At 41.6% G+C, this 24,308-nt stretch overlaps 1 protein-coding gene across 4 annotated transcripts in view; it reads left to right on the top strand.

Moving 5' to 3' along the window:
- LOC136884865 (pyridoxine/pyridoxamine 5'-phosphate oxidase) overlaps nucleotides 1-24,308 on the top strand; it is a 159,215-nt gene that overhangs the window by 116,859 nt on the left and 18,048 nt on the right. For 3 of the 4 annotated variants that reach the window (XM_067157155.2, XM_068230082.1, XM_067157156.2), the window contains exons 2-3: nucleotides 5,602-5,750; nucleotides 13,375-13,474. In XM_067157155.2, coding sequence (XP_067013256.1) covers nucleotides 5,602-5,750; nucleotides 13,375-13,474 — 249 coding nt within the window. Of the gene's footprint in view, nucleotides 1-303; nucleotides 369-5,601; nucleotides 5,751-13,374; nucleotides 13,475-24,308 lie in introns of those variants that run through there. The other variant, XM_068230081.1, reaches the window with a different exon arrangement.

Genomic DNA, 24,308 nt, shown 5'->3' with positions numbered 1-24,308 from the left:
CAGTCAGTGGGACTTAAAACCAATGGCATTATTACAGAGTTGTACTTCCTTTCAAACAGCAATAATTTCCACCACCGTCAAGGACATTTTTGGCCGGATGCCATTACATTTATCAAGTTATAAAATTCCCGACCTTGAGCTGTCTACGGACCGCGCGCCCTCAACACAACGAAACTCAGACGCTGGGCCATCGTGAGTTGTGGGCTTCACGAAGGTCTCTGTGGGGCCTTGGAACTCGTCTCCAAGGTGAGAGGACTGATAATGTAGGCTGAGAACTCGAACCAGTACACACCACACAGTATATAGCACTCGGTATGTAAGGCAATGTGCTCATGACTGCAGCCAACCGTGAACAAACTAACCTCAATGTAAGTATCAATAATAGAGGTTCCCTTACCCAATCTAGATATTCATAATTAAGTCGGTTTTCAAGCTCAGTGAGGAATTAAGGAAATGCACACTCTCTATCTCACCCTCACTCAATTGAATATTATAAATTTCTGCTTTATTTTGATATACGCATTACTATGAACGTATAATTCGGTGTTTGCCTGGTGTAAATAATTCAGCTCGCTTCTTGAAATTTTCTGAAGTGAAACCACGCTGTAATGATGCACCAAGCTTTTCTTTCCATGTCAACTAAACTCATCTTTATAGAGGAGGTAACGTTGCTTTTCTTTCTGGAGGAGTTCTGGCATATTTTCTTGCTTCTTATTCATCCTAATATGAATTGGACGAAATAAGAGCACGTTAATAAAATGCTACCTTATTCGAAGATGCCACAGTTCTGTTTACGCAAACAGATGTGTACTCACAAAGAAAATATGCTTTGCTTACTCCGGCAAATGTAACAGTATGGGTGGCGTGCACCATCTTGGAGTAAATTACTACGGAAGTAGCGTTTACTAAAGAAGTCCATACTACAGAAGTAAATTACTACGGGAGTTATTTACTCCGGAAGTAACGTCGGAGAGTTGAAGTACAATTTACTCTTTTAGTTACTACTACAGAAGTAGCGTTCGTTACTCGCGGAGTAATGCTGTGTTCGTGTATCTTCTTTAAAGAAATCCAAATAGATAAGGTTATGTGCGATAGGAAACGGGGGGAAAACGTAAGCAAAAAAGATAAATGCTTGTTAATAGAGATAATGACCATCTATGCAAAGGATATAAGGTGTAAGAAACACAACATAAAGATGCTGGATAAGAAAGGAAATTCATGGAAAGTCGTGGCGAAAGAATTCAATGCTTCGAGTGACGGAAAACGCAGTGAAAAGCAAGTTAAGATTCTGTAGAAGGACTTAAAAGCAAAGCAGAAAGTCATGGACACGCGGGAAAAATTAAAACTGATGGCGGTTTCTTCATACCGATGGCCTACATCCACAGCGAAATTTTCCCATTTTCACACCAGGCAAATGCTAGGTCTGTAGGCCCTACCTTAAGGCCACGGTCGCTTCCCAATCCCTAGGCCTTTCCTGCCCTATCGTTGCCATAAGACCTATCTGTGCCGGTGCGACGTTAAGCAAATTGAAAAAAAAAAAAAAAAAAAAAACCTCTACCGATTTCTGAAAAGTTCACCGTTGTCACCGAGAGGGCAATAAATGGGAATATGCGCGCAGTCACAGTCAACTGCACCCATGACGTGTGGAAACCTGCCAACGTGAACAATATCCTTTTATTTTCCGAACGATCATCATCATTTGCAGGCGTACCTCCCTCTTAGCCTCAACTACTGCTTTAACTGCGCGATGAAAGATACGGCTAGCAGTTGTGCGGTAAACGTTAATTAGATCACCGGCAACTGTACCGTACTGAAATGTTCCGATACGAAACACTCGTAGGGCACACAGCAACTGTAATTTTAGAGATACAACAAAATTAAGACAAGAATTCAGCTGTAAGAGATCTCCAAGTAGATTTAGAAGGAAAGTAAAGGATTCCTTCCTAAGACCAAAAACGTTCCTGAAACTCGCCGTGTTCACATTACACGGCTATCGCCTTTCACGCACTGTAGGCCTACGCACTATTACATTTCCCATCGTTTACTGCGTCGAGATTGTCAATATAATCTAAGTAATCCATAAACACGTTTGAAACGTCTTTCCTCTCATATACGGCACGATATTATCGTTAGTCAAAAGTCTAAACTTAGCTTACTCCATGCACGACGTGAGAGTAAATTCTAACCTATATTCGTACGTTATTTACTTCTTTAGTAATATACTACAAGATGGTGCTCTTCAACATTTTACTCTTGTAGTAATTTAGTCCAGGAGTATCTGAGAGGACTAAAATACTTCGGAAGTAATTTACTCTCGTATGGAAGTCGCCGAATGCTGACTTCAAGAGTACTTGACTACGGAAGTAGAACTTACTCTTGGTTGGTGCACGCCACCCTATGTGTCCCAAGTCTCTTGGAGCTCTGAGAGTGAATAGGCGCGAGAACGCAAGCTATTTTTGGATATTCAAATCTGCCAGAGCTCAATGAAGTGAATACGGTGATCGCAAATTGTAATTGCGGGAATTTTCAGATGCAAACACTGTACGACACGCTAAAACGTAAAAGAGATACTAATGTTGTAGCTCTTACAATGTCGTGTTGTGCGTACGGTTGCACGAATTGGAAATTCAAAAATATTCCTGGAATAACATTGCACAGGTAAGATTCTAAGTATGGCTTGTAATATGCAGTACAGTATATTATGTTATTGTGCTAGTATTTCGGAGTCTCAGAAGCACCGTCCACTTTTCGTAACAATTTTTAGGTTAGACTTGTTGTTTATCGTCAGTTTTTCACGAAGTTTCCTGTTCATGAAGAAAGGAGAGCAGAGTGGATACCTTCTCCTTACACCACAATAGGTTCAGTTGTTGTATGTCCGGCGCTCCCTTCTCGCCCCGCCAGCCAGCTGCACGCGCGCCTGTGTATCATTCTGCTAGCTTCGACGCGCAGCCCTCAGTGCGCGTGCCTGACCATCGAGTGTACTATAAATAGGAGCTCCCTGTCTGCTCACTTGCCCACTTGCCCCGGTGTCCAGCTCCAGAATACACCCTACGTCGAGCACGGAGGCTACTCCTCTTGAAAATGTGCTTCGACCAGGTGGACTGAATTTCTGGCAGTACGAGGTTTCACCTCTGGTCACCGCTCCCTTACCTGTTTCCGCTGCCTATGTTCCGTAATTCTTTTACAAGCCATTTTCATTCCCTAACATATGCAAGCTCCCTTAGTTTCGCTAGGTGGAATTTCTTCAATCAATTGAACTTGCTTTTTAGGAATTCAGGCACTTCAACAAACAAGGACTCTCATGAACATTTATGTTAGTGTGCCAGATAGTTCTCGACTATCAAAGTGTCAATTCACAAAGACTATCTTTTCAAGATAGAAGTGTATATAAAGACTGCAAACCTGTACATATTGTATAAAGACAGACTTTTCTCAAGATTCAATATTCCTTTTTGCTTCAAAATAAATTTCAGTTATTTGTGTAAATATCATAAAGTGAAGCAATAAAAGTTGTGTTTTGTAAACTTCAACCTTGGTTACAACATCAGTACATTTCAAACCGGAAATATTTGATCGGTCCATGGAGGAATTTGTTTTGAACGAGAATGCAGTACCTACTATTTTTAAGCTTTCCCTTCTTACCTACAGAATTAGAGAACTCGTGGCCTAGGGTGTTTTCATTTTCACGCCCTTCGCAGCCCTTGTTTTCCTTTGGCCGATACCTTCATTTTTCGAAGTGACGGATCCTTTCCATTTTTCCTCCTAATTAGTGTTAATAGAGGATGGTTGCCCAGTTGTACTTCCTCTTAAAACAATAATCACTACCACCACCTCTAAAATATGTATCCCCTATGGGTGAGGACGGTAGAATAAGGCCCACGGTATCCCCTGCTTTTCGTAAGAGTCGACTGAAAGGGGCCCCACGAGCTCTCAATTTGGGAGCATGGGTTGGCAACCATGGGGCCTTAGCTGAGTCCTGGCATTGCATCCACTTACTTGTGCCAGGCTAATTTTAATCTCATGTCCGACCTCTGACGGTCACTCTTGTTCTTTTCCGACCCCGAGGTTATAAGAGGATTCGAGGGCTTTAATTTCCTCGCCCTTTATGGCCCTTATCTTTCTTTGGCCGATATGTTCATTTCTCTCTGGTTAGTGTTAATAGAGGATGGCTGCCCAGTTGTACTCCCTCTTAAAGCAATTATCACCACCGCGTGTCGTAAAAGGCGATTAAGGGGGCCTAAGGGGCTCTTACCTTCGGAGTGTGGTTTAGCGTCCAAATGGCCTAAGGGGTCTTAAGTTCGGAGTGTGGGTTGGCGTCCAAGGGGCCCTTAGCTGAGTACTGCATTGTTTCCACTTGCGTCAGAGGATGGTTTACTTGATGGTTGTACGTCCTATTAAAACAATAAACAACACTACCACCACTCCAAAATATGTAGTAAGCAATGTTGCTATGCCTAGTTTGGTAATTTATTGCGCATACCCCGAAAGCATTCAGACCCTTTCTTAATAGCATACTCCTTATCTTTACTGATGTCTGGTAAAGATTTGGATCTCCTGTTTTTAAGATACGTGGTTTATAGTACCGATAGTCAACTAGCGAGAGAGTAGTTTTAAGGCTGCGGGTCATGAGAAACGCTTCCTTAGAAATCAATTTTTTTTGCCAGAAAGTCGGCAGTCCTGAAAATGGTTTTCCGTGGTTTCCCATTTTCACACCAGGCAAATGCTGGGGCTGTACCTTAATTAAGGCCACGGCCGCTTCCTTCCAACTTCTAGCCCTTCCCTGTCCCATCGTCGCCATAAGACCTATCTGTGTCGGTGCGACGTAAAGCAACTAGAAAAAAAAAAGAAAAAAAAAGGTTGTTACAGTTAATCGTCGTGTTATTTTGGAAACGATTGTACTTAATTGAGCGATTCGAAGTTTCCCTACTCCCGAGAAAATGTCTTAGTTTGTATATATCCACTACGTAAGAATTGCCTTTGCTAACCATGGGGGGCGTGGCCGTTGGTTTCAAGTGATAGCCACAGAGAGTAGCGTAGCGGGCAGCTCCCTGTATTCCTTACTCCCTGGTCGTGGCTACATACTGTCCGACTCGTTGGCTGAACGGTCAGCGAACTGGCCTTCGGTTCAGAGGGTCCCGGGTTCGATTCCCGGCCGGGTCGTGGATTTTAACCTTAATTGGTTAATTCCAATGGCACGGGGGCTGGGTGTATGTGTTGTCTTCATCATCATTTCATCCTCATCACAACGCGTAGGTCGCCTACGGGAGTCAAATAGAAAGACCTGCACCTGGCGAGCCGAAGCCATACGACATTTCATTTCACTACATACCTGACAACCTGCAAGATTAACAGTAACTGTGAGACGTCGTATGGGCAAGTAGCGTCTCTAAACGATGTGGTTAGCGACACTGAACCGAACCTTCAGCATTAACAGGGGAGAAGAGTAAGGTGTCATGGAGTGTACCAGTGACCATCAAGTGAGAGCCCTGGGGTTGATCCCCCTTAACAATGATTGCTTTTACCACTTTCGTAGACACCGAGGAGTCAGAAGTGTCGGTGAATGTCACCCACTGTTACTGCATGTTCTTGTTACTATTTCAGAACGGATACACTACTCCGCGAGAGTCCGGCCTGGCCGAGATCAAGCTGAAGTCCGAGTATCCCCTGGACATGTTCAAGGAATGGCACCAGGAAGTCAAGAAGAGCGGCCATCTCACTCCAGACGCCCTCGTCTTTTCCACAACCAACAGGTAGGAACATCTGATTCCTTGTTTTCTTGTGTGTGTTTGTGGTGTTCTGACCTTTCGAATCATTACGGCATTGGCAAGAGAAAGAGCATGAAGGCCTCACAAACCTAAGACCGTTGTGTCTGATCAAAACAAGAGTCGACCAAGGGCGGGAAGGATAAACAGGAAAAATGAAAATGAGAATCCTGTCAGAAGTGAGTGGAGCAATACAGTCAGTGGTCACAAGCTGAGAGCAGTGAGGCTGATTGGATCCATAACAGGTGCACCACAGCCTCACTGAAGAGGAGTGAAGCAGTTGCTCCTTAAAGCCCAGACTGCTGGGCCCGGCTGGTGTGCAGGCCGACATGGTTGGTCGACACTGTGCAAGCTGGATCGTGTGTGCCGTGGTTGTGCAACGCGGGCGGATTGTCGATATCCCTTTCTAAAATCGAATGGTTCTAGTTCTTTAATAATATTTGTATGACTAAATTCTTTTCTCTGCAACATACCACTTTTTAGCCCAATATTTTCTCTTTCGTATCGACTTCAGTGACAACTAAGTCAAAGCAATTCCTATTTTGTGAAACTTAAAAAATGAATGAGCCATGATCAAGCGTGTTTTCAGATTGGGCCCAGCAGATTCTGTCGTGTGCAGAGGTCTTACAACCAGAAGGTTAGTGAAATACCCAATTCGTCGGGAAAAAACGAGGCCGAGCTTAGAGACAACGGATTCCAATTACAAGGGAGAGTTGCGGAGTTGTCGACGAAAACCTCGCCGAAACTCCCAGCATAGAACGGTTATGGGCCCAAGGCAACATGTCCAAAATATTACGTATTGCAACCACCTGTAGTCTTCGAGCATGCGCAGACCCGCTCTCTAGGAACGCTGTAGTAGCTGCTTCAGTAGCGTTGCGAGGATCGAGAGATGCTTGAATGGTGCGTGCATGTATGAGTGTCATTATAAGGTCACTGATACAAGTGAATTATATTCAGATTGCAGTACACTACAAAATCTTACAGAGCAAGAACAATATGATCAAGGTGAATCATAGTTCAGATTAAAACCTAAAATCCAAATTCCGAGGTTACAAGAGATCTGTTGGTTTTAGAAACGTGTCTCTGTGAATGTTCAAAAGAGCCGACCCACTGAGTTGAATTTCACTTGTTTATTTTGATGTATCCACAAAGACGCACGCAAAATGCTATCAGTTGTACACGCTATTATATTACAAACTGTCATACACACATCAATAAACCACCATTTTGAACAACTGCCTATCACTAAGAATGAGTAGAGAGGCATGCCAACCACCAACGCAACAAAATCAATTCACATACTTCAAACACTCGTTAGCACGACCTCCACACAAGTCTCATCAAAACAACTCTTGTTAAACAATAACTCAACTCCACCATCAAGACTGCCTCCTTATATATGCTGCCTGGCCAGGCTACTAGAAGGATATGTCACAACATATCTTCTCGTAAATTCTAGAGTGCCTAATAGCCTAGTTATACTGTAATGAACTTTCTACAGCCATCTACTGTCACAGATACACCATTCTGGATATTTCAGTGTGTTGCACAATATTGTACTGGATTATACATCATATATACAGATAATAATAAATTATACACTATCAATTACGTGTTCGTACATTAACTAAACTCATATTAATATATACAGCACATGTTTGATGACATAACCTCACAAATAATACGATCGTCCGTAAATAATAATACTAATACTAAATGGATGTAAACACTTCATACCTATACCTCACAAGTTAATAATAATAATAATAATAATGATAATAATAATAATAATAATAATAATAATAATAATAATCTTCTTCTTCTTCTTCTTCTTCTTCTTCTTTTCCTGCCGCTGTTCCCACACATGTGGGGTCGCGGGTGCGAACTGCGTCGCACATGTGGATTTGGCCCTGTTTTACGGCCGGATGCCCTTCCTGACGCCAAGCCTCTATGGAGGGATGTAATCACTATTGCGTGTTTCTGTGGTGGTTGGTAGTGTAGTATGTTGTCTGAATATGATGAGGGGAGTGTTGGGACGGACATATACACCCAGTCCCCGAGCCAGAAGAATTAATCAGAAGCGATTAAAATCCCCGACCCGGCCGGGAATCGAACCCGGGACCCTCTGAACCGAAGGACAGTACGCTGACCATTCAGCCAACGAGTCGGACAATAATAATAATAATAATAATAATAATAATAATGATAATAATAATAATAATAATAATAATAATAATAATAATAATTCGAGCTCGATACTTGCATTATTTACCCATGGGTTAAAGAATATTGTTTTCACGTTATATCAGTCTATTGCACTTGCATCAATTTTCTTTTGTAAAAATGTCATGGGGGAAGGGGAGGTTCTGACCCCCGCCCATGGCTGCTGTGTACGTTCACTCGAACAAAACAAAAACAGAACAGGTGACGCGGAAACAAAGTTTCAAAACAAAAACGCAATCGCTTATTTGAAGAAGTAAACTGCTCTGAGCCTCGTGTCGGGGCGCGTAGAGCAACTCCCGCGGCGTCCGGACAACCGTCAAAGTAGTTAAAGCCAATAATAATATTATTATCGACGTTGCTCACAACAACCAGGTCGACACACCCACTGCCCACGTTGCGTTATGTACTGCAAAGTAAGTTTCAATCGTATATAACATAACACATTGTTCTCCCGCGGGAGCACTCTTACATTGAAACGTAAGCTACACTAAGACCTGCTCGAAGTCCGGCCCCGCGGTGTAGCGGGCAACGCGTCCGCCGGCCCCGGGTTCGATTCCAGGCAGGTTCAGGGGTTTCTAATTGTAAATGATTAATATCCCTGGCCTGGGGACTGGGTGTTTGTGCCGTCTTCAACGTTCCTTCCCTCACATTCAACACTTTACACTGCCTCAATTCCAATTACTCGCAGGTTGATATCATGGTGCAAGTAGGGGCAAAAGATCTCTATAGGTCGACACCCCAAACAAGTATCATTAAAAAAAAATAAACGCTGCTCGAAAATGGTCTGTTGCTATGGCAACGATAACAGCGATGCTATCGCCACGTGGGTTGACTTGCTCTCAGTCACTTCTGTGATACTGTATGAGCTGTTGCTGCTTTGTGTATTTACGTCTTTGTTTTCTGAATGTTATGTTTGTTGTTAGTTCTTTCTTTCTTTCTTTCTTTCTTTCTTTCTTTCTTTCTTTCTTTCTTTCTTTCTTTCTTTCTCTGTTTCTTTCCTAATCCGTTTACTGTCCAGGATTGGGTTTTCCCTCGGACTCAGCGAGAGATCCCATCTCTACCGCCTCAAAGCAGTGTCCTGGAGCGTGAAGCTTTGGGTCGGGGAGGACCAGTACATCGCCCAGGCGGCCTCACCTGCTATGCTGAAAAGGGGCCTTGTGGTGGTGGCGGTGAGGGGGGGGGGGGGGGGGAGGAAGTGGGAAGTTGCGAGGGGACAGCCAAAGAAAAGGGAAGGAAGCGGCCGTGGCCTTAAGTTACGTACCGACCCGGCATTTGCTTGCGGGAGAAGTGGGAAACCACGGAAAAGCACGGAAAACCACTTCGATGATGGCTGAGGTGGGAATTGAACCCCTCTTCACTGAGTTGACCTCCCGAGGCTGAGTGGACCAGTTCCAGCCGTCGTACCACATTTGAAATTTCGGGGCAGAGCCGGGAATTGAACCCGGGCCTCCGGGAGTGGAACTTAATCACACTAACCACTACACCACAGAGGCGGACTAGTTTTTAAGGTAATCAGTGGCTAGTTGTACAGTTATATTCTCTATTTAATATGCATTTGTTTTGTTGAGATTATTGTCAGAAAATTATGATTTTCTTAGTGATTATGAAATGTCATATGACGTGTTCTGTTTTAAATGCTGGAGCTTAGGAACGGGTCACAGTTTATTGAATTGCATTAAATATTCAGCCACCGAACTCGATAGCTGCAGTCGCTTATGCGGCCATTATCCAGTATTCGGGAAATAGTGGGTTCGAACCCCGCTGTCGGCAGTCCTGAAGATGGCTTTCCGTGGTTTCCCATTTTCACACCAGGCAAATGCTGGGGCTGTACCTTAATTAAGGCCACGGCCGCTTCCTTCCCACTCCTAGCCCTTTCCTGTCCTATCGTCGCCATAAAACCTATCTGTGTCGGTGCGACGTAAAGCAAATAGCAAAAAGAAAAAAATCAAAAAAGTATTCAGCCTGAATGAAACGGTGATACCTATGCCGCAGATGGAGGTAACTATGACAACGCAGTGTACTTCGTAGTTACTACTCTCTCCGCTCGACTCTTGTGGGTCCAGCTTTATAAGCACATAACCATTTCACCACAAACAAGTAAATTAAATGACGTATGGCTTTTAGTGGCGGGAGTGTCCGAGGACATGTTCGGCTCGCCTGGCGCAGGTCTTTTGATTTGACTCCCGTAGGCGACCTGCGCGGCGTGATGAAGATAAAATTATGATGAAGACGACACATACACCCAATCCTCGTGACAGCGGAATTAACCAATGATGGTTAAAATTCCCGGCCCTACCGAGAATCGAACTCGGGCCCCCTATGGCCAAAGGTCAGCACGCTAACCATTTAGCCATGGAGCCGGACACCCCAAACAAGTATTCGTCTGCAATAAATAAAAGCATTTTTAGGAATGTTTTTAGGAATCTTCTTATTAAACATTGTGGGCCCTCTTTTCTTCTTTATGATTTCCTGGAATGTGTCAGATTGATTTGAGTAAGTTTTCTGTTGTTTCTGCTGACATAATACGTAATGCGTTCCTGCGGTCATTCTTTTCGAGATGTATCTGCGTTATTCTATAAAATCCCTCAAATGTGCATTGAGATTGAACAGCCACACTTTTTGCTGTATGTTTGCTGATCGTCACTACTAGGAGCCATCTCTTGGGTTGCTGTGACTTTAGTTTGTGGTCCATAAAACAGAGCTCGCGCACTCACCATGTTCAGCTGCAGTTCCCCCTGTGGATCTGCGACCTCTGGATCCCAAGTTAGCGGGTTCAAACCCGGCAGAGGTAGTCGGATTTTTGAAGGGCAGATGTCGTACGATGTCGGCATTTAAAAGATCTCTGGTGTTTACCAGACAAAACTCAGCCGTGGGCGCCATCTCGTAGTAGCCTTAGAGTAAAACGGATTGTCGAAATTGACGAGCTGGCAGCCAGATGGCTCCAAATGAAAATGTCTGTACACGATTGCTGAGGCCGGCACCACGCGGAATCAAGATTTGCCCAATAGTTAATTTTCTTCGATTGTTGATGACGTATGATAGCTCATGTGATTGTGCCATTTTACTGTACAGCTTCTTTTAGTTAATATTAGGTTATTACTGTTATTATAGCATAAAAGTGGCCATACTTGTATTTTTATTATGTATTGTGTTCTGCTTATATTATCCAGTTGATATGTTATTTTTCGTTATGACTTTTTCTCTTGCTTCTTTTTACTTTTATGCTGTGGATTTATTTTATCTTATTTTATTTTATTTTATTTTATTTTAGTGCTTTTATTTCTTTCTTCATTATAATATTCTCCAAATCCTTAATTTCTTTTGCTTAGTTATCTTTGATATTAGAATAGTACATGTAGAATATGTAAGAGAGAGCCACGAGCCCTAACTAAAGGCAAATAAACTCATTTCTGTTCCTCCGATCAAGTGTGTCGTCTTGGTTTCTTCTCGTCTTCCTCAAATTTTCCTCATTACTATTATTATTATTATTATTATTATTATTATTTTGTAACTACGATGTTCTTCGCGTTTAGTTCACAATTCCTTCTCTGGCAAGCTTTTAATCGCCCAACTGGCTTACAAAGGTTTAATTTTTTCTCTTTTGTTTGTTTGGATGATAAAGGTGCTGTTCGGACGCTATATTCGCCTTCGTGTCGCCCGGGTTGGAGCGTTCAGAATGTTTCATGTCTTCCTTTGTGGACGACTGTTTCTTGCTTTATGAGTTTTACTTTGATGAAAGCCGGGCTGAGGCCCTGGCCTTCTGACCCCAACTTGGCGGGCTCGATCCTGGATCAGACCGGTGGTATTTGAAGGTGCTCAAATACGTCAGCCTCGTGCCTCTTGATTTACTGGCAAGTAAACGAACTCCTGCGGAATTCAATTCCGGTACCTCCGCGTCTCCGAAAACCGTAAAAAATTTAGTTGGTAGGACGTAAAGCTATTATTATTATTAGTTTGTGGAAGCTTGCGTTGACGAGTCGGTTCATCCCGTACATCCTTGAAGCATTTTCTCTTTCGAATCTTATTGTAATCTGCCTTTCTGTAGCACATGATACATTTTCTCGTCCTGTTTAGTTTGTGGGGAACTAAGTGTTGCCTACACGAAGACATACATTACGAATTAAGGCCCGTATTCACCAACGTCACTTGTTATCTTAGATTTACAAAACTCGGATGATGCTCACTTCCGTATTCACCACAGAATTTATTATCTTGGTTTACCAAAACTAAGTTTTCGTTTCAGTCTGAATTTAAACCGCACACTTTTCACACTGACGCACGGAAAACACATGACTACATGTTGTAAATAATTTGCATAAATTATGTCCGCTATTGACCAGAAACGGAGAAAGAAGCCTGATGTGACTTCCCGAGAAAGCGAATTCTTATTGAATTTGGTGGCAGAAAGCGCTAACAAAGAATAAGGAAACAAATTATAGCGTGCACATTGTATAGCCTATTTCAGTATTCCGTAATTGTTCATTAAGAAGTCACGCGGTCGTGAACCGTAAAAGATTTAATCCAGAATTTATATTTGGCCTGCCTGTGTTGGGAATTCCAGGTTATGTTCGATCATTGACAGTGTCAAGCGTTAGATAAGCTAAAATGTGTCTGATAATAACTAGTCCTCGAAATATGTCGCATGTCCACCCATGACGTTTATTAATTGCATAATCTTGATCATATTCCTCGTCGCTCTTTCAATTAGATATTCCAGCCGTTTACGAGCTGCCATCTTGAAAGGCTGTGATGTTGCTGAATTAGTTTGGCGATAGTATTTGCAATAACCAGGGCTGCAGTGGAAACACAAACAGGTTTCAGACTCGCTTCGTGAAATATGAACACCCGTGTAACGGATTGCTTAGAAGGGCTTTGGACCAATTAAAACAGGAAGATAATTGTACTAAACTAGTTGTATGTCTCAATATCTCTGTTTATACTGTACACGGCAGCTATAAAGATAATGTTGTGCATTGTTAGCTTAACTCAATGAGTTTTGTAAGTTGTAACTGCTTTCTATATTGAGACATGTTTACTACTACCACTATCAATTAGTTATTATACGTCTTAATAATTCTCTAGGCTATCTGGTAAATGATAATAATAGCAAAACATTAACGAACATGTTTTGCAGTTTTTTCTGAAAATAAAAGTTTCTGTCACACTTGGAACTTTGAAGTAGTATCTCACATTCCAGAGATTTATGAAGCAGTGTAGGTAAAAACTGACAGATACGGAAGTTCTTCACTATGGGCCTTGGAAATAATGCGGGAGGTTAGAAACTTCAGGTATGTAAAAGGGAAGCGGGTTTGGGACTCCGTTCCGGCACCACTGCATCCCTGGCAATAACGTTACAGCTATGTTCAACTGTGTCTCTTGTCTGTTCCAGGGAGGGCAGAGTGACGTCCCGAACCGTCTACCTACGTCGTCTGGAGTCCGATGGGTTCGTTATCATGACAGATCGTCGTGGCAGGAAGGCGCGAGATCTGGTAATTACATTTCAATATTTATTGATTCTTGCACATTTTATCACTCATCTATAGTCAGGGCTGCGCAATCGTATTCCTGTGCAGTTCGTTAGCGTGATTGGAGTTCATCTTTTTGAACTTGCAGGAGCATTTCTGGGCAATACCGGTAGTCGAAGATGGAAAATGACGAAGCTGTCGGCGAGATACGAGCTGAGATGGAAATCATCTTTAGCACGTGTAACTTGCACATAAGTAAATTGAAAAATCAAGTTCCTTCTGTGTAGCCGCCACTCTGAACAGCGCTTTAAGGAATACACGTCTATAAAGTGTACAGAAGTTCATATATCTCTCAGTAAAATATTAGCCGATAGAAGAAGTAAAAGAGAGCAAACCAAGCGAGATGGCTGTGTGGTATGGGTCACATAGCCGTGAACTTCCACCCAGGAGATGATGGGTTCGAACCCCACTCTCAGAGGCCCTGAAGATAGTTGTCCGCAGTTTCCCATTTTAACACCACCCTGTCCTATCTTTCTTTTCTTTTTGCTATTGGTTTTACGTCGCACCGACACCAGGATTACTCGATTCAAGAACTGAAAAAAACAAAAACAAAGAAAGGCAGCTCGATTTGTTCTGGGTAATTTCTGACAAAAGAGTAGCGTTGCAAAAATGTTGCAAAGTTTGGGCTGGGAAGACTTGGGAGAAAGGAGACGAGCTGCTCGACTAAGTGGTATGTTGCGAGCTGTCAGTGGAGATATGGCGTGGAATGACATCCGTAGACAAATAAATTTGAGTGGTGTCTTTATAAAAGTAGGAAAGATCACAATATGAAGATAAAGTTGGAATTCAGGAGGTCAAATTGAGGATAACATTCGTTTATACGAAGGGGAGTTAGGGATTGGAATAACTTACCAAGGAAGATGTTCAATAAATTTCCAATTTCTTTACAATCATTTAAGAAAAGGCTAGGAAAACAACAGATAGGGAATTTGTCACGTGGGCGACTGCCCTAACTGCAGATCAGTAGTGATTGATTGATTGATTGATTGATTGATTGATTGATTGATTGATTGATTGATTGATTGATTGATTGATTGATTGATTGATTGATTGATTGACACAGATAGGTCTTATGGCAACGATGGGACAGGAAATGGCTAGGAGTGGGAGGAAGCGGCAGTGGCCTTAATTAGGGTACAGTTCCAGCATTTGCCTGGTGTGAAAATGGGAAACCACGGAAAAACATCTTCAGGCCTGCCGACAGTGGGGTTCGAACCCACTATCTCCCGGATGCAAGCTCACAACTGCGCGCCCCTAACCGCATAGACAACTCACCCGGTCTGTCCTATCTAATCGTATCTGAGTCTGCGCACAGAAACGAGACAAAAGAATGGCCAGTAACATAAGCAAAACCAAAACAGCCTTTAGTAAGAGTAAAAAAACGAGGAATCTCTTGGCATCCAAGAACATGAGAAAACGCCTGGTCCTGGACCTTTACCCAAGATGTGCTTTTACGGAAGGATGCTAAACATTTCAAGAGAGGATAAAGTAAGTGTACCGTACCCAGGGGTAGTAACCCTCTAGGACGATGCCTCCATTCTTGTTTGAACATCCGACTAACTCAGGTTTGGGCAGAGATGTGGGTTGGTTGTCGATGGGCCAGGCTAAAAGTCGAAGTTTCTCACTTAATTATAAATAAATGTCAGGAAAATGGAGGTATAACTCGAATGAGAAACAATAATATGGGGTAGGATGAGTTTATTCACAAAATATCCCCGAATCATACTAATAGGAAACCAAGTAAATCAAATAATAAAGATGACATTGACATAATCTCCAAAACTGAAGAGAGAACTGGTCATTAAAAATGTTAATTAATCGAATAATTAAATGTGAAATGAAATTTCGAGCACAAGAATGAATACTTGTGAACTTTTAGAAATATTCATCTGATTGTCCATTGTTCATTTTATATAATAGTATACGTACGCATATACTGATACGTATTCATTTCGGATGGAGTACCACAATTTCAAGTATCACATTGATACGGGTTTTTAATTTTATCGAGTCGTCGCAAGATTAAAAATTAAAAGAAAAATCAAGATAAAAGAAAATTACGATAAAAAGAAAATTAAGACGCAATGGAACATTATATGAATTATGAAAAATACTAGTGGCATTTCCCTACGCTATATTTACAATGAACACAAAATAAGCAAAGTATCACACATATCTACATCGGATAAGAAAAGGAGAACTTACATACTACACTGACTCGACGTGAAACGCGGTTCGCCAAAGGATCTAGTGAGAACTAGATTGACCATCAATATTACTCAGCACTCGGGCTGTTCCCCATTAAACAACAAGACAACATATCCAAGCAACATGAAATATCACAAAACACCATTCTGTAAGAGAAAACATATTATTATCCCTATTAAACATGTTGAAAGCAATGGGCAACATTGCCTTCTTCTGCTGCATTTGCGCACTCAAAAGCGCGATCATCCGTCACATATTTTCTGCTGTGCTGTGGGCTGAAAGGAAAAGTTGGAACTCAACATTGTACTGAGGCTTGGTTTCTGTTCGCCAAGATTGTATCACGGAAATACCATCTCATTCACGCTGTCTATGTAAACACGGCCAGTAAGTAAGCCTGCGAGGCGATATCATCTTTCTTCGACTACACGGAAACTCACGTACAATCGTACTTCTTACTGGCATGCTTCAATAATGTATTATACACACCAGACTCATTGGTCTGGCATCAATTTCCGTCAATTCCGATAAATAATATTCTCTCAGAAGACAATAGCAGGGACATATTTACTGCACATCATTCTTTTTACTTCATCAGGCATGCAATCGGCCTGCATAAACAACTTCATAAATGAGCATGCATTAAAACCTCTCATATTTCTTACAATTCTCATCAGCCTTTTCCATTATGAATCCAAGTTCGATCCCCGTACAAATCATTGTGCGAAACAGTATCCAACCTACATTTGAAGACTCCTTTTCATTTAACGTTGCTATGCGGCTCCGCACGTGTCAGCTTCTGAAATACCATGCGTCATGCATTCTAACTGTTACTAACTTTCTAAATGACCAAAATTAAGTTGAATTTACTCTCAACGTAGCAAGTGTTTAACTTGGAAATTAAATGATCTTGTCCATCTAATCCTCCTATCACTAATATACAAGAAAAATCGGAATAATACTGAGCTAATTATAATGCATAATATAACAACAAAAAATCCTAACAACTCCCTCATTATCCCATCTAACTAATCGTAAACTAAAATAAAAATATAGATCATGCATTCCTCTCTTATCCGTATTTACAACATTACAAAGGTGAAATAAACACATGCCGTCAGGCTTAATTTACGTCAAAGAAAAATCCCTATACTAAACTGCACTAGTATTTTATTATAACACATATAACGTGCCATAATTAAAACATGCGTCTTATCTTGGACGACTCTCAGGACATTGACAACGGCTCACATCCTTGCCGTGGTATGTTGTTACTCCATGTTGATCACTGCTTTAACACATAGAAACAATCTTCCTTCTTCCATGGGCGTTGCCATCTTCTTGCTGAAAGTTACTGAACACTGCAACACAGAAGGCTTTAGATGAATGTCTCTTCACCGCTCAATTCTGCACGTGCCGAGCAAACCCTTGTTAGCTGTGAACTCAGCCAACACACTGACAAACAAATACACTTGAAATTTAACAATTAGGGTTTCTATATACAGTTATTGAGAGCGGCTTGCGGTGCGGATCGTAAGTTCTTCGCGAAACGCGACCGACACGAAAATGTGAAACAACTGAGCGTCTCTTCTTCACTTTACAGTCTGCGGCTAATTATTACCGTCTATTTATCTGTAGTGAACTTTGCGCCATAATATAATCTGCACCAGTTAATACAGTCAACTGCACGACTGAAGACACTGTTTATCGGTCTTAAAACCACACACTGGTATTCATATATTCACGTACAAGTCTCGAAGCAACGCTCGCATCACGTCGGCCTCTCCAGAGCTTGAGATGCTAAGGAAGCGTGGCTAACGCCGTTGTAGCTATGGGATTCCCGCATGTTTAGAAAAACCACCAATCAGCGTGCTTGCCATTCACAACGACTCAATATTAATTATAACATACCATAAAACACACTCCAACTGACATCAAATTTACTCAGATTATTTCTATAGCGTACTCCTGATTATATTTCACTTTTCGACCTGTGGAAATCCGTCAAATAACACAACTGACTCCATGCAATTGTCCATGTTGGTCAACCTGGGATAGTGACTCCATAGTTGCCACCCCCACGCGTTCTCATTGGCTGAATATTTCTCTTGGCCAACATCTTCTGCACGTGCCGAGATGTGCCAGCTCCTGGTGACGCTAAGCCTTTCTCACGGTCCCGAGGAAGTATCGCGCAATATCCAGCGACTTGATGTCTCCATTGACTTCCGGTCTCAGCTATCCTGCGATTCATTACTTTTACCATACATAAGATGTACAATATTATAGGTTAGGATCCACCTTTCAATACTCCGTAATAAGATGGTAAAAAGTAGTTACAACCTGTTTAATGGGACCGGTTTCAACACATTTTAAGTGTCATCATCAGCCAATTTGCGAAGATCTTAAAACAACTAGCACATTGAATACAGGCAAAAAATTAACATTGTATCATAACGTAGCAATTCAGTAAATGTTCAAAACACAATAATCACAGTCAAGAGAGTAAACAGAACATCACTATCTTGCGCCGAAAACAAATATAGCTGAAGTTCATAAGCAATTATATATTATGTCAAATAGTAATCTGAGTGTCTCTTATGAGCCATCAGGATACGGCTCAGTAAGGAATGAGGAAAAACTAAGGATTGGGGAGAGCCCAGGTTTGTGGAATACTGACTCAAAGAAGAAAAAACTGAATAGAGCATGTGTTAAGACAGTCAAGTCTTCTGTATACAGTTCGGGAAAATTTTGTGGAAAGGAAGAATTGTAGAGGACAACCTTGGCTCTCATACATGTTAATGGGACAGCCGCCTACAGCTGCTACAACCCCGCACAAGCAGTGGTCCAGCATGTCTTAATGTGGATAGTAATCTAGGTTTACAACTCGAATGTAGTCTTTGTGAACAAGTTAAATCAGTCTGCGACTCTCAACATGATCACTGTGCTGCTCCGTCCTTGACAAGTTCGTTCCTACAAAGGTTTAATTTCAAAACAGCAGATTGAAAAAAAAAAAACTACTACATTGTTTACAGACAGAGTGGTCTTAACTTAAAATGCGTAATTTTAAGGGCGTTTTTCAATTTGAAGTCTAATCACAATAATACAGTAGTTGACGAGATATACAAGCCTAGAGTTGGCAGCATTACACGGCACTTGTGATAGGAAGGTATTACAGTCGGGCAATAATAATAATAATAATAATAATAATAATAATAATAATAATAATAATAATAATAATAATAATTCGAAACACTGAAATATATATCTACACACACACACACACACACACACACACACACACACACACATTACGAATTCCGCACTAACTTTGCGTGGCAAATGTGGAAAACCACAGAACGGATTCTGATACGGTTTTTACCCTTGCACAGAGCATTTATCGAGGAAGGTTTAGTTGTATAAAACATTTAAGTACGACAAAAGATAGACACAGCGCTATTCTGGTTTACTCTGTCTGATAGACCCCAAGTCTGCACGGAAGAATTGTTGATCATAAAGACCTCTAAACAAAAAAGTTCGCGACGGTAAATACCTATCTGAATTTTTGCAATAGCAACATTACGCAAAAATTCCTATAAGGGTTTACGCATTTTCATTTTTCACGACCTGTAACCAGTTTGTAATGTGTTTGGAATACGCGATAACAAGCGAAATTTACTCAAAACTCGAAAATAAAATACGATATAGGTGCAAAACCGACGATTTTTTCAAATAAAACTTCGTTTATTTCTCCTCTAGAAACTTAAAACCGAGAGGTTTGGAATATCATGCAGTAGACCACTGATCTGGAATGTTCCAATAATAAGTTAGGAGAACACCAGACGTTCAGGTTTGCTCTACGATTGACAATCAATCAATCAATCAATCAATCAATCAATCAATCAATCAATCAATCAATCAATCAATACTGATCTGCATTTAGGGCAGTCGCCCAGGTGGCAGATTCCCTATCTGTTGTTTTCCTAGACTTTTCTTAAATGATTGCAAAGAAATTGGAAATTTATTGGAAATCTCCCTTGGTAAGTTATTCCAATCCCTAACTCCCCTTCCTATAAATGAATATTTTCCTCAATTTACCCACTTAAATTCTAGCTTTATCTTCATATTGTGATCTTTCCTAGTTTTAAAGACACCACTCAAACGTATTCGCCTACTGATGCCATTCTACGCCACCTCTCCACTGACAACTCGGAACATACCACTTAGTCGATCAGCTCGTCTCCTTTCTCCCAAGTCTTCCCAGTACAAACTTTGCAACATTTTGTGACGCTACTCTTTTGTCGGAAATCACCCAGAACAAATCGAGCTGCTTTTCGTTGGATATTTTCCAGGTCTGGAATCACGTAATCCTGGTGAGGGTCGCATACTCTACTTGGGGTCTTACCAGAGACTTATATGCCCTCTCCTTTACATCCTTACTACAACCCCTAAATACTCTCATAACCGTGTGCAGAGATTTTACTTCAACAGTGTCACTGATTCATGAACATGATTTCAGTTAACTTGTATATTTTGTTTTTATTACGGTATTCTGAATTGCATCTACTCTTTTAATGTGCAATTTTATTATACTTTGTGCTTTTTTATTTTTCTTAGCTTTATTCAAATATGATTTTAATTTCACACTAATAGTGACAAAAGACATTATCTATTTATCGCAGTTAACTCAAATTCTATGTTTTCGCGATAAGCTATGATAGATTATACACGTGTAAATGCTACAAAATGCTAAATTTCTGACTTCAAAACGCTGAATCTTACCACCCCTCCTATCTGTAAAAACAGCCTTCTATAAGCGAACAGTGGGGATCATTCGTTCAGCAGTAAAAGTTCAACCTCGACATTAGAAACCATATTTTTATGTTAATCACTTAAGCTTTAAACATGAAAATCCGCAGCCTGTTTCCAGTCATTCGACCGGGTCAGGAATGGAACGAATGAACCCCCCATCTAGCGGCCAGGATAGGAACTGTGCCGCCTGCCGAAGCCTGTCTCACCCCTCTGGGACCAATGGTTAATGAATGACAGATGAAATGAAATGATATTGGAGTGTGTTGCTGGAATGAAAGATGACGGGGAAAAGCGGAGTATTCCTTAAGCTTTACCAAAGTAAATTGTTTATTCACCACAATAATCTTACTAATACCGTTTGTAGTGAGTTTACTAGTTATCTTCAGTTTGTGGAAGCTGACAGGGAGGCGGAAGGTGGTGGAAGTGCATGTGGGCAACTCTTCTCTTTTAATACTACTCAGAAATGAAAATGGCAGAGGCCTACCTGGCCTTTCGAAAAATGAAGGTGACAAAAGAAAAAAAAGCAATGCCACGTCGCAAGGAAGCAGGACAAGGGTTGGCCAAGAGAGATCGGACATGAGAAATGAAAGTGAGGAGCCTGACACAAGTATGTGGAATCAGTACCTGACTCAGGGGAACCATGGCCGCCAACCCACGTTCCCAGGTGGCAGTGGTGGTGATTATTGTTTTAAGAGGAAGTACAAGTACCATCCTCTGTTAACAGTAATCAGAGAGAAAAAGGGAAGGATCCGACACTTCGAAAAATGAAGGTGTTGCCCAAAGAAAGACAAGGGCCACGAAGGGCGTGAAAATGAAAGACTCCCTGTGCTCTAATAACGACGGTCGGAAAAGAACAAGGGTTGACCAAGGGATGTCGAACAGGATAGACGAAAGTCAAAAGCCTGGCACAAGTGGAAGCAATGCCAGGACTCAGCTGAGGGCCCCGTAGTAGCCAACGCAAGCTCCCAAGTTCAGAGCCCCTTTTAGTCGCCTCCTATGGCAGGCAGGGTGTTACTCTCCCGTCCCCGCCCCTGGTCTGCACTGAACATCACGAGGCCTATCACCATACCGCTACCAGGCTCTTCCCCCTCCACGTCATCTCGGAACCACTCGCATTCCTCTGGCGTCGGTTGGATTGATTTCTGGGTGGTAAGGCGGCTGACGCAAGGGAATGTGACCGTAGCTGTGAATATATCATCGCCCAAGACTGCGTTTTCGTGAGGAGATCTTTGGACTACTCTTTGCGGCATCGAATGAAACTCTCCTCCTGATATAAAACCTTCCTGCTCTTCTTTTTCGGTACACTGTGCGACCGTTTCGTCACCACTCAACTATCTCTCTAACTGTTCATAGAAAATTCAGTCAGAGAAATGAAAGGGATTCAGGTGCACAGTATCCGCTTTGCATATCATATTGCTATCTTAGCTAATTCTGAAAAGGATTGGAGTAGGATGCTAAGAACATTCAACAAATCCCTAGAAAAATGTAAACTAAAAATAAATATAAAGAAAACAAAATTCATGATAGATAAAAAGAAGCCTGCAGGTAGAAAACACTTCAAATGAAATAACACACTGATAGAACAATTCACAAAATAAGAAAACTCATTGCTAAACAACCTTCTCAGTTTGGAGACCAATAAATCATTTCTCAGGACCTTTGTTTAGAGTATACTTCTGTACCTAGACATTAGGGAAACAGGAAGAAAGAAAACTTCAGGCTGCAGAAATGTAGTTTTGGAGAAGAATTACAAAAACAAGCTGGATGGATGAGAAACAAATGACCTTTTTTTAAAGAACGTAAAGGAGGATCGATGTTCATTAAATACGATAAAGAAGAGGTAATGAAGTTCCTTGGACATGGCCATCACTAGTACCGGGAAAGATGTCATACATCAGGAACTGGCAACTTGAAGAGGATGATGATGTCCTTCCCGAGTTAGTCAGACCATCTTTAATGGAAGTAAGGAGATGAACAACAGTGGAAATTTAATTTTTTCATAACATATGAGAAGTGAATTTTCTGCCTAATGGCGCGATCTGTTAGCTGGCTGTTTCAGTTTTCTTCTTTCTTAGTGGCCGGGCTCAGTGGCTCAGTCGGTTGAGGCGCTGGCCTTCTGACCTCAACTTGACAGGTTCGATCCTGGCTCAGTCCGGTGGAATTTGAAGGTGTTCAAATACATCAGCCTCGTGTCGGTAAATTATTATTATTATTATTATTATTATTATTATTATTATTATTATTACTATTATTATTTCTTAGTACGTTTTTCTGGTTGGAGTAGAAAATGTGAGAGTTTGTTCCTCGATCGTGCTTACAGAACTCGCAGACACATTCACTCGTCATGTGTGTGTGTGTGTGTGTGTGTGTGTGTGTGTGTGTGTGTGTGTGTGTGTGTGTGTGTGTGTGTGTGTGTGTGTGTGTGTGTGTGTGTGTGTGTGTTCGTCCTGGATTATTGGCATATTCCCTGCTTAAGGGCACAACCTTACTCTTTCTCCCCTGTTATTTCTGAAGCTGGTGATGTTCGGCTCAGTGTCGCTAACCACACAGTTTAGGGACCCTACTTGCCTACACGTCGTCTTACAGCTACTGTTGGCACTATTTAGTCATGATTTTTACATGGCTTGCCAGATTAAACGGTACTACCATTACCCTATTATGAAAATTACTAGTGCTACATTTGCTGGAATAATTAAAGCTTATTTTCTATAAAATTGTAAATCTATTGCTGCATGTTCGAATACTGCATTTAATAACATAGCTGGTGTGAAATTACGAACGCTGCCTTCTAATAATACGGTCTTATTTCGTGCAGTTGTTATGTATACAATACAAGAAGCAAGAAAAATCAACTAGAACTCCACCAAAAAAGGAAAGCAACGTTACCTCCTCTATAAAGATCAGTTCAGTTGAAATGGAAAGACATTTAGTTATCAGTGTAACCTAACCTAACGTTGTCTTGTCACGATTTTTGTAACACTTAGCCTTTGTGTATTCTCATTGACTTACGGCATATGTACACCTAATATATGTCCTTGTGTATATTATTACAGCATGGTTTCACTTGGGTCCGACAAGCAACAGCAAACATCAAGAAGGGAGGTGAATTATTTACACACTGAAGACTACTGTTAGAGTGATGCGTATATCAAAAATAAAGACACAAATATATAACATTAAACTGAGAGAGAGCATTGGTTGTACGTCCCACTAACTAACATATGGTCCCGCAGTTCTTTTACGTGCCGACACGAGGGTGATGTATTTGAGCACCGGACTGTGTCAGGACTGAGCCCGGCCACTTCATTATGAATATCTTGATTGATAATTTACTTGGGTAAGGGAACCTCCATTATTGATACTTACATTGACTACCGAGCTCGATAGCTGCAGTCGCATAAGTGCAGCCAGTATCCAGTATTCGGGAGATAGTAGGTTCGAACCCCACTGTCGGCAGCCCGGAATATGGTTTTCCGTGGTTTTCCATTTTCACACCAGGCAAATGCTGGGGCTGTACCTTAATTAAGGCCACGGCCGCTTCCTTCCCACTCCTAGCCCTTTCCTGTCCCATCGTCGCTGTAAGACCTATCTGTGTCGGTGTGACGTAAAACAACTAGCAAAAACACTTACATTGACTTGCATTCGGGAGATAATGGGTTCGAACCCCGCTGTCGGCAGCCATGGATATGGTTTCCGTGGTTTCCCATTTTCACACCAGGCAACTGCCGGGGCTGTGCCGCTTCCTTCCCGCTCCCGACCTTCCTGTGTCGGTGCGGCGTAAAGC

This window comes from Anabrus simplex, chromosome 13 (assembly GCF_040414725.1).
Source record: "Anabrus simplex isolate iqAnaSimp1 chromosome 13, ASM4041472v1, whole genome shotgun sequence".
NCBI classification, from domain to species: domain Eukaryota; kingdom Metazoa; phylum Arthropoda; class Insecta; order Orthoptera; family Tettigoniidae; genus Anabrus; species Anabrus simplex.
The sequence above is the reverse complement of the archived record's forward strand: the minus strand, read 5'-3'. Positions and strand labels throughout refer to the sequence as shown.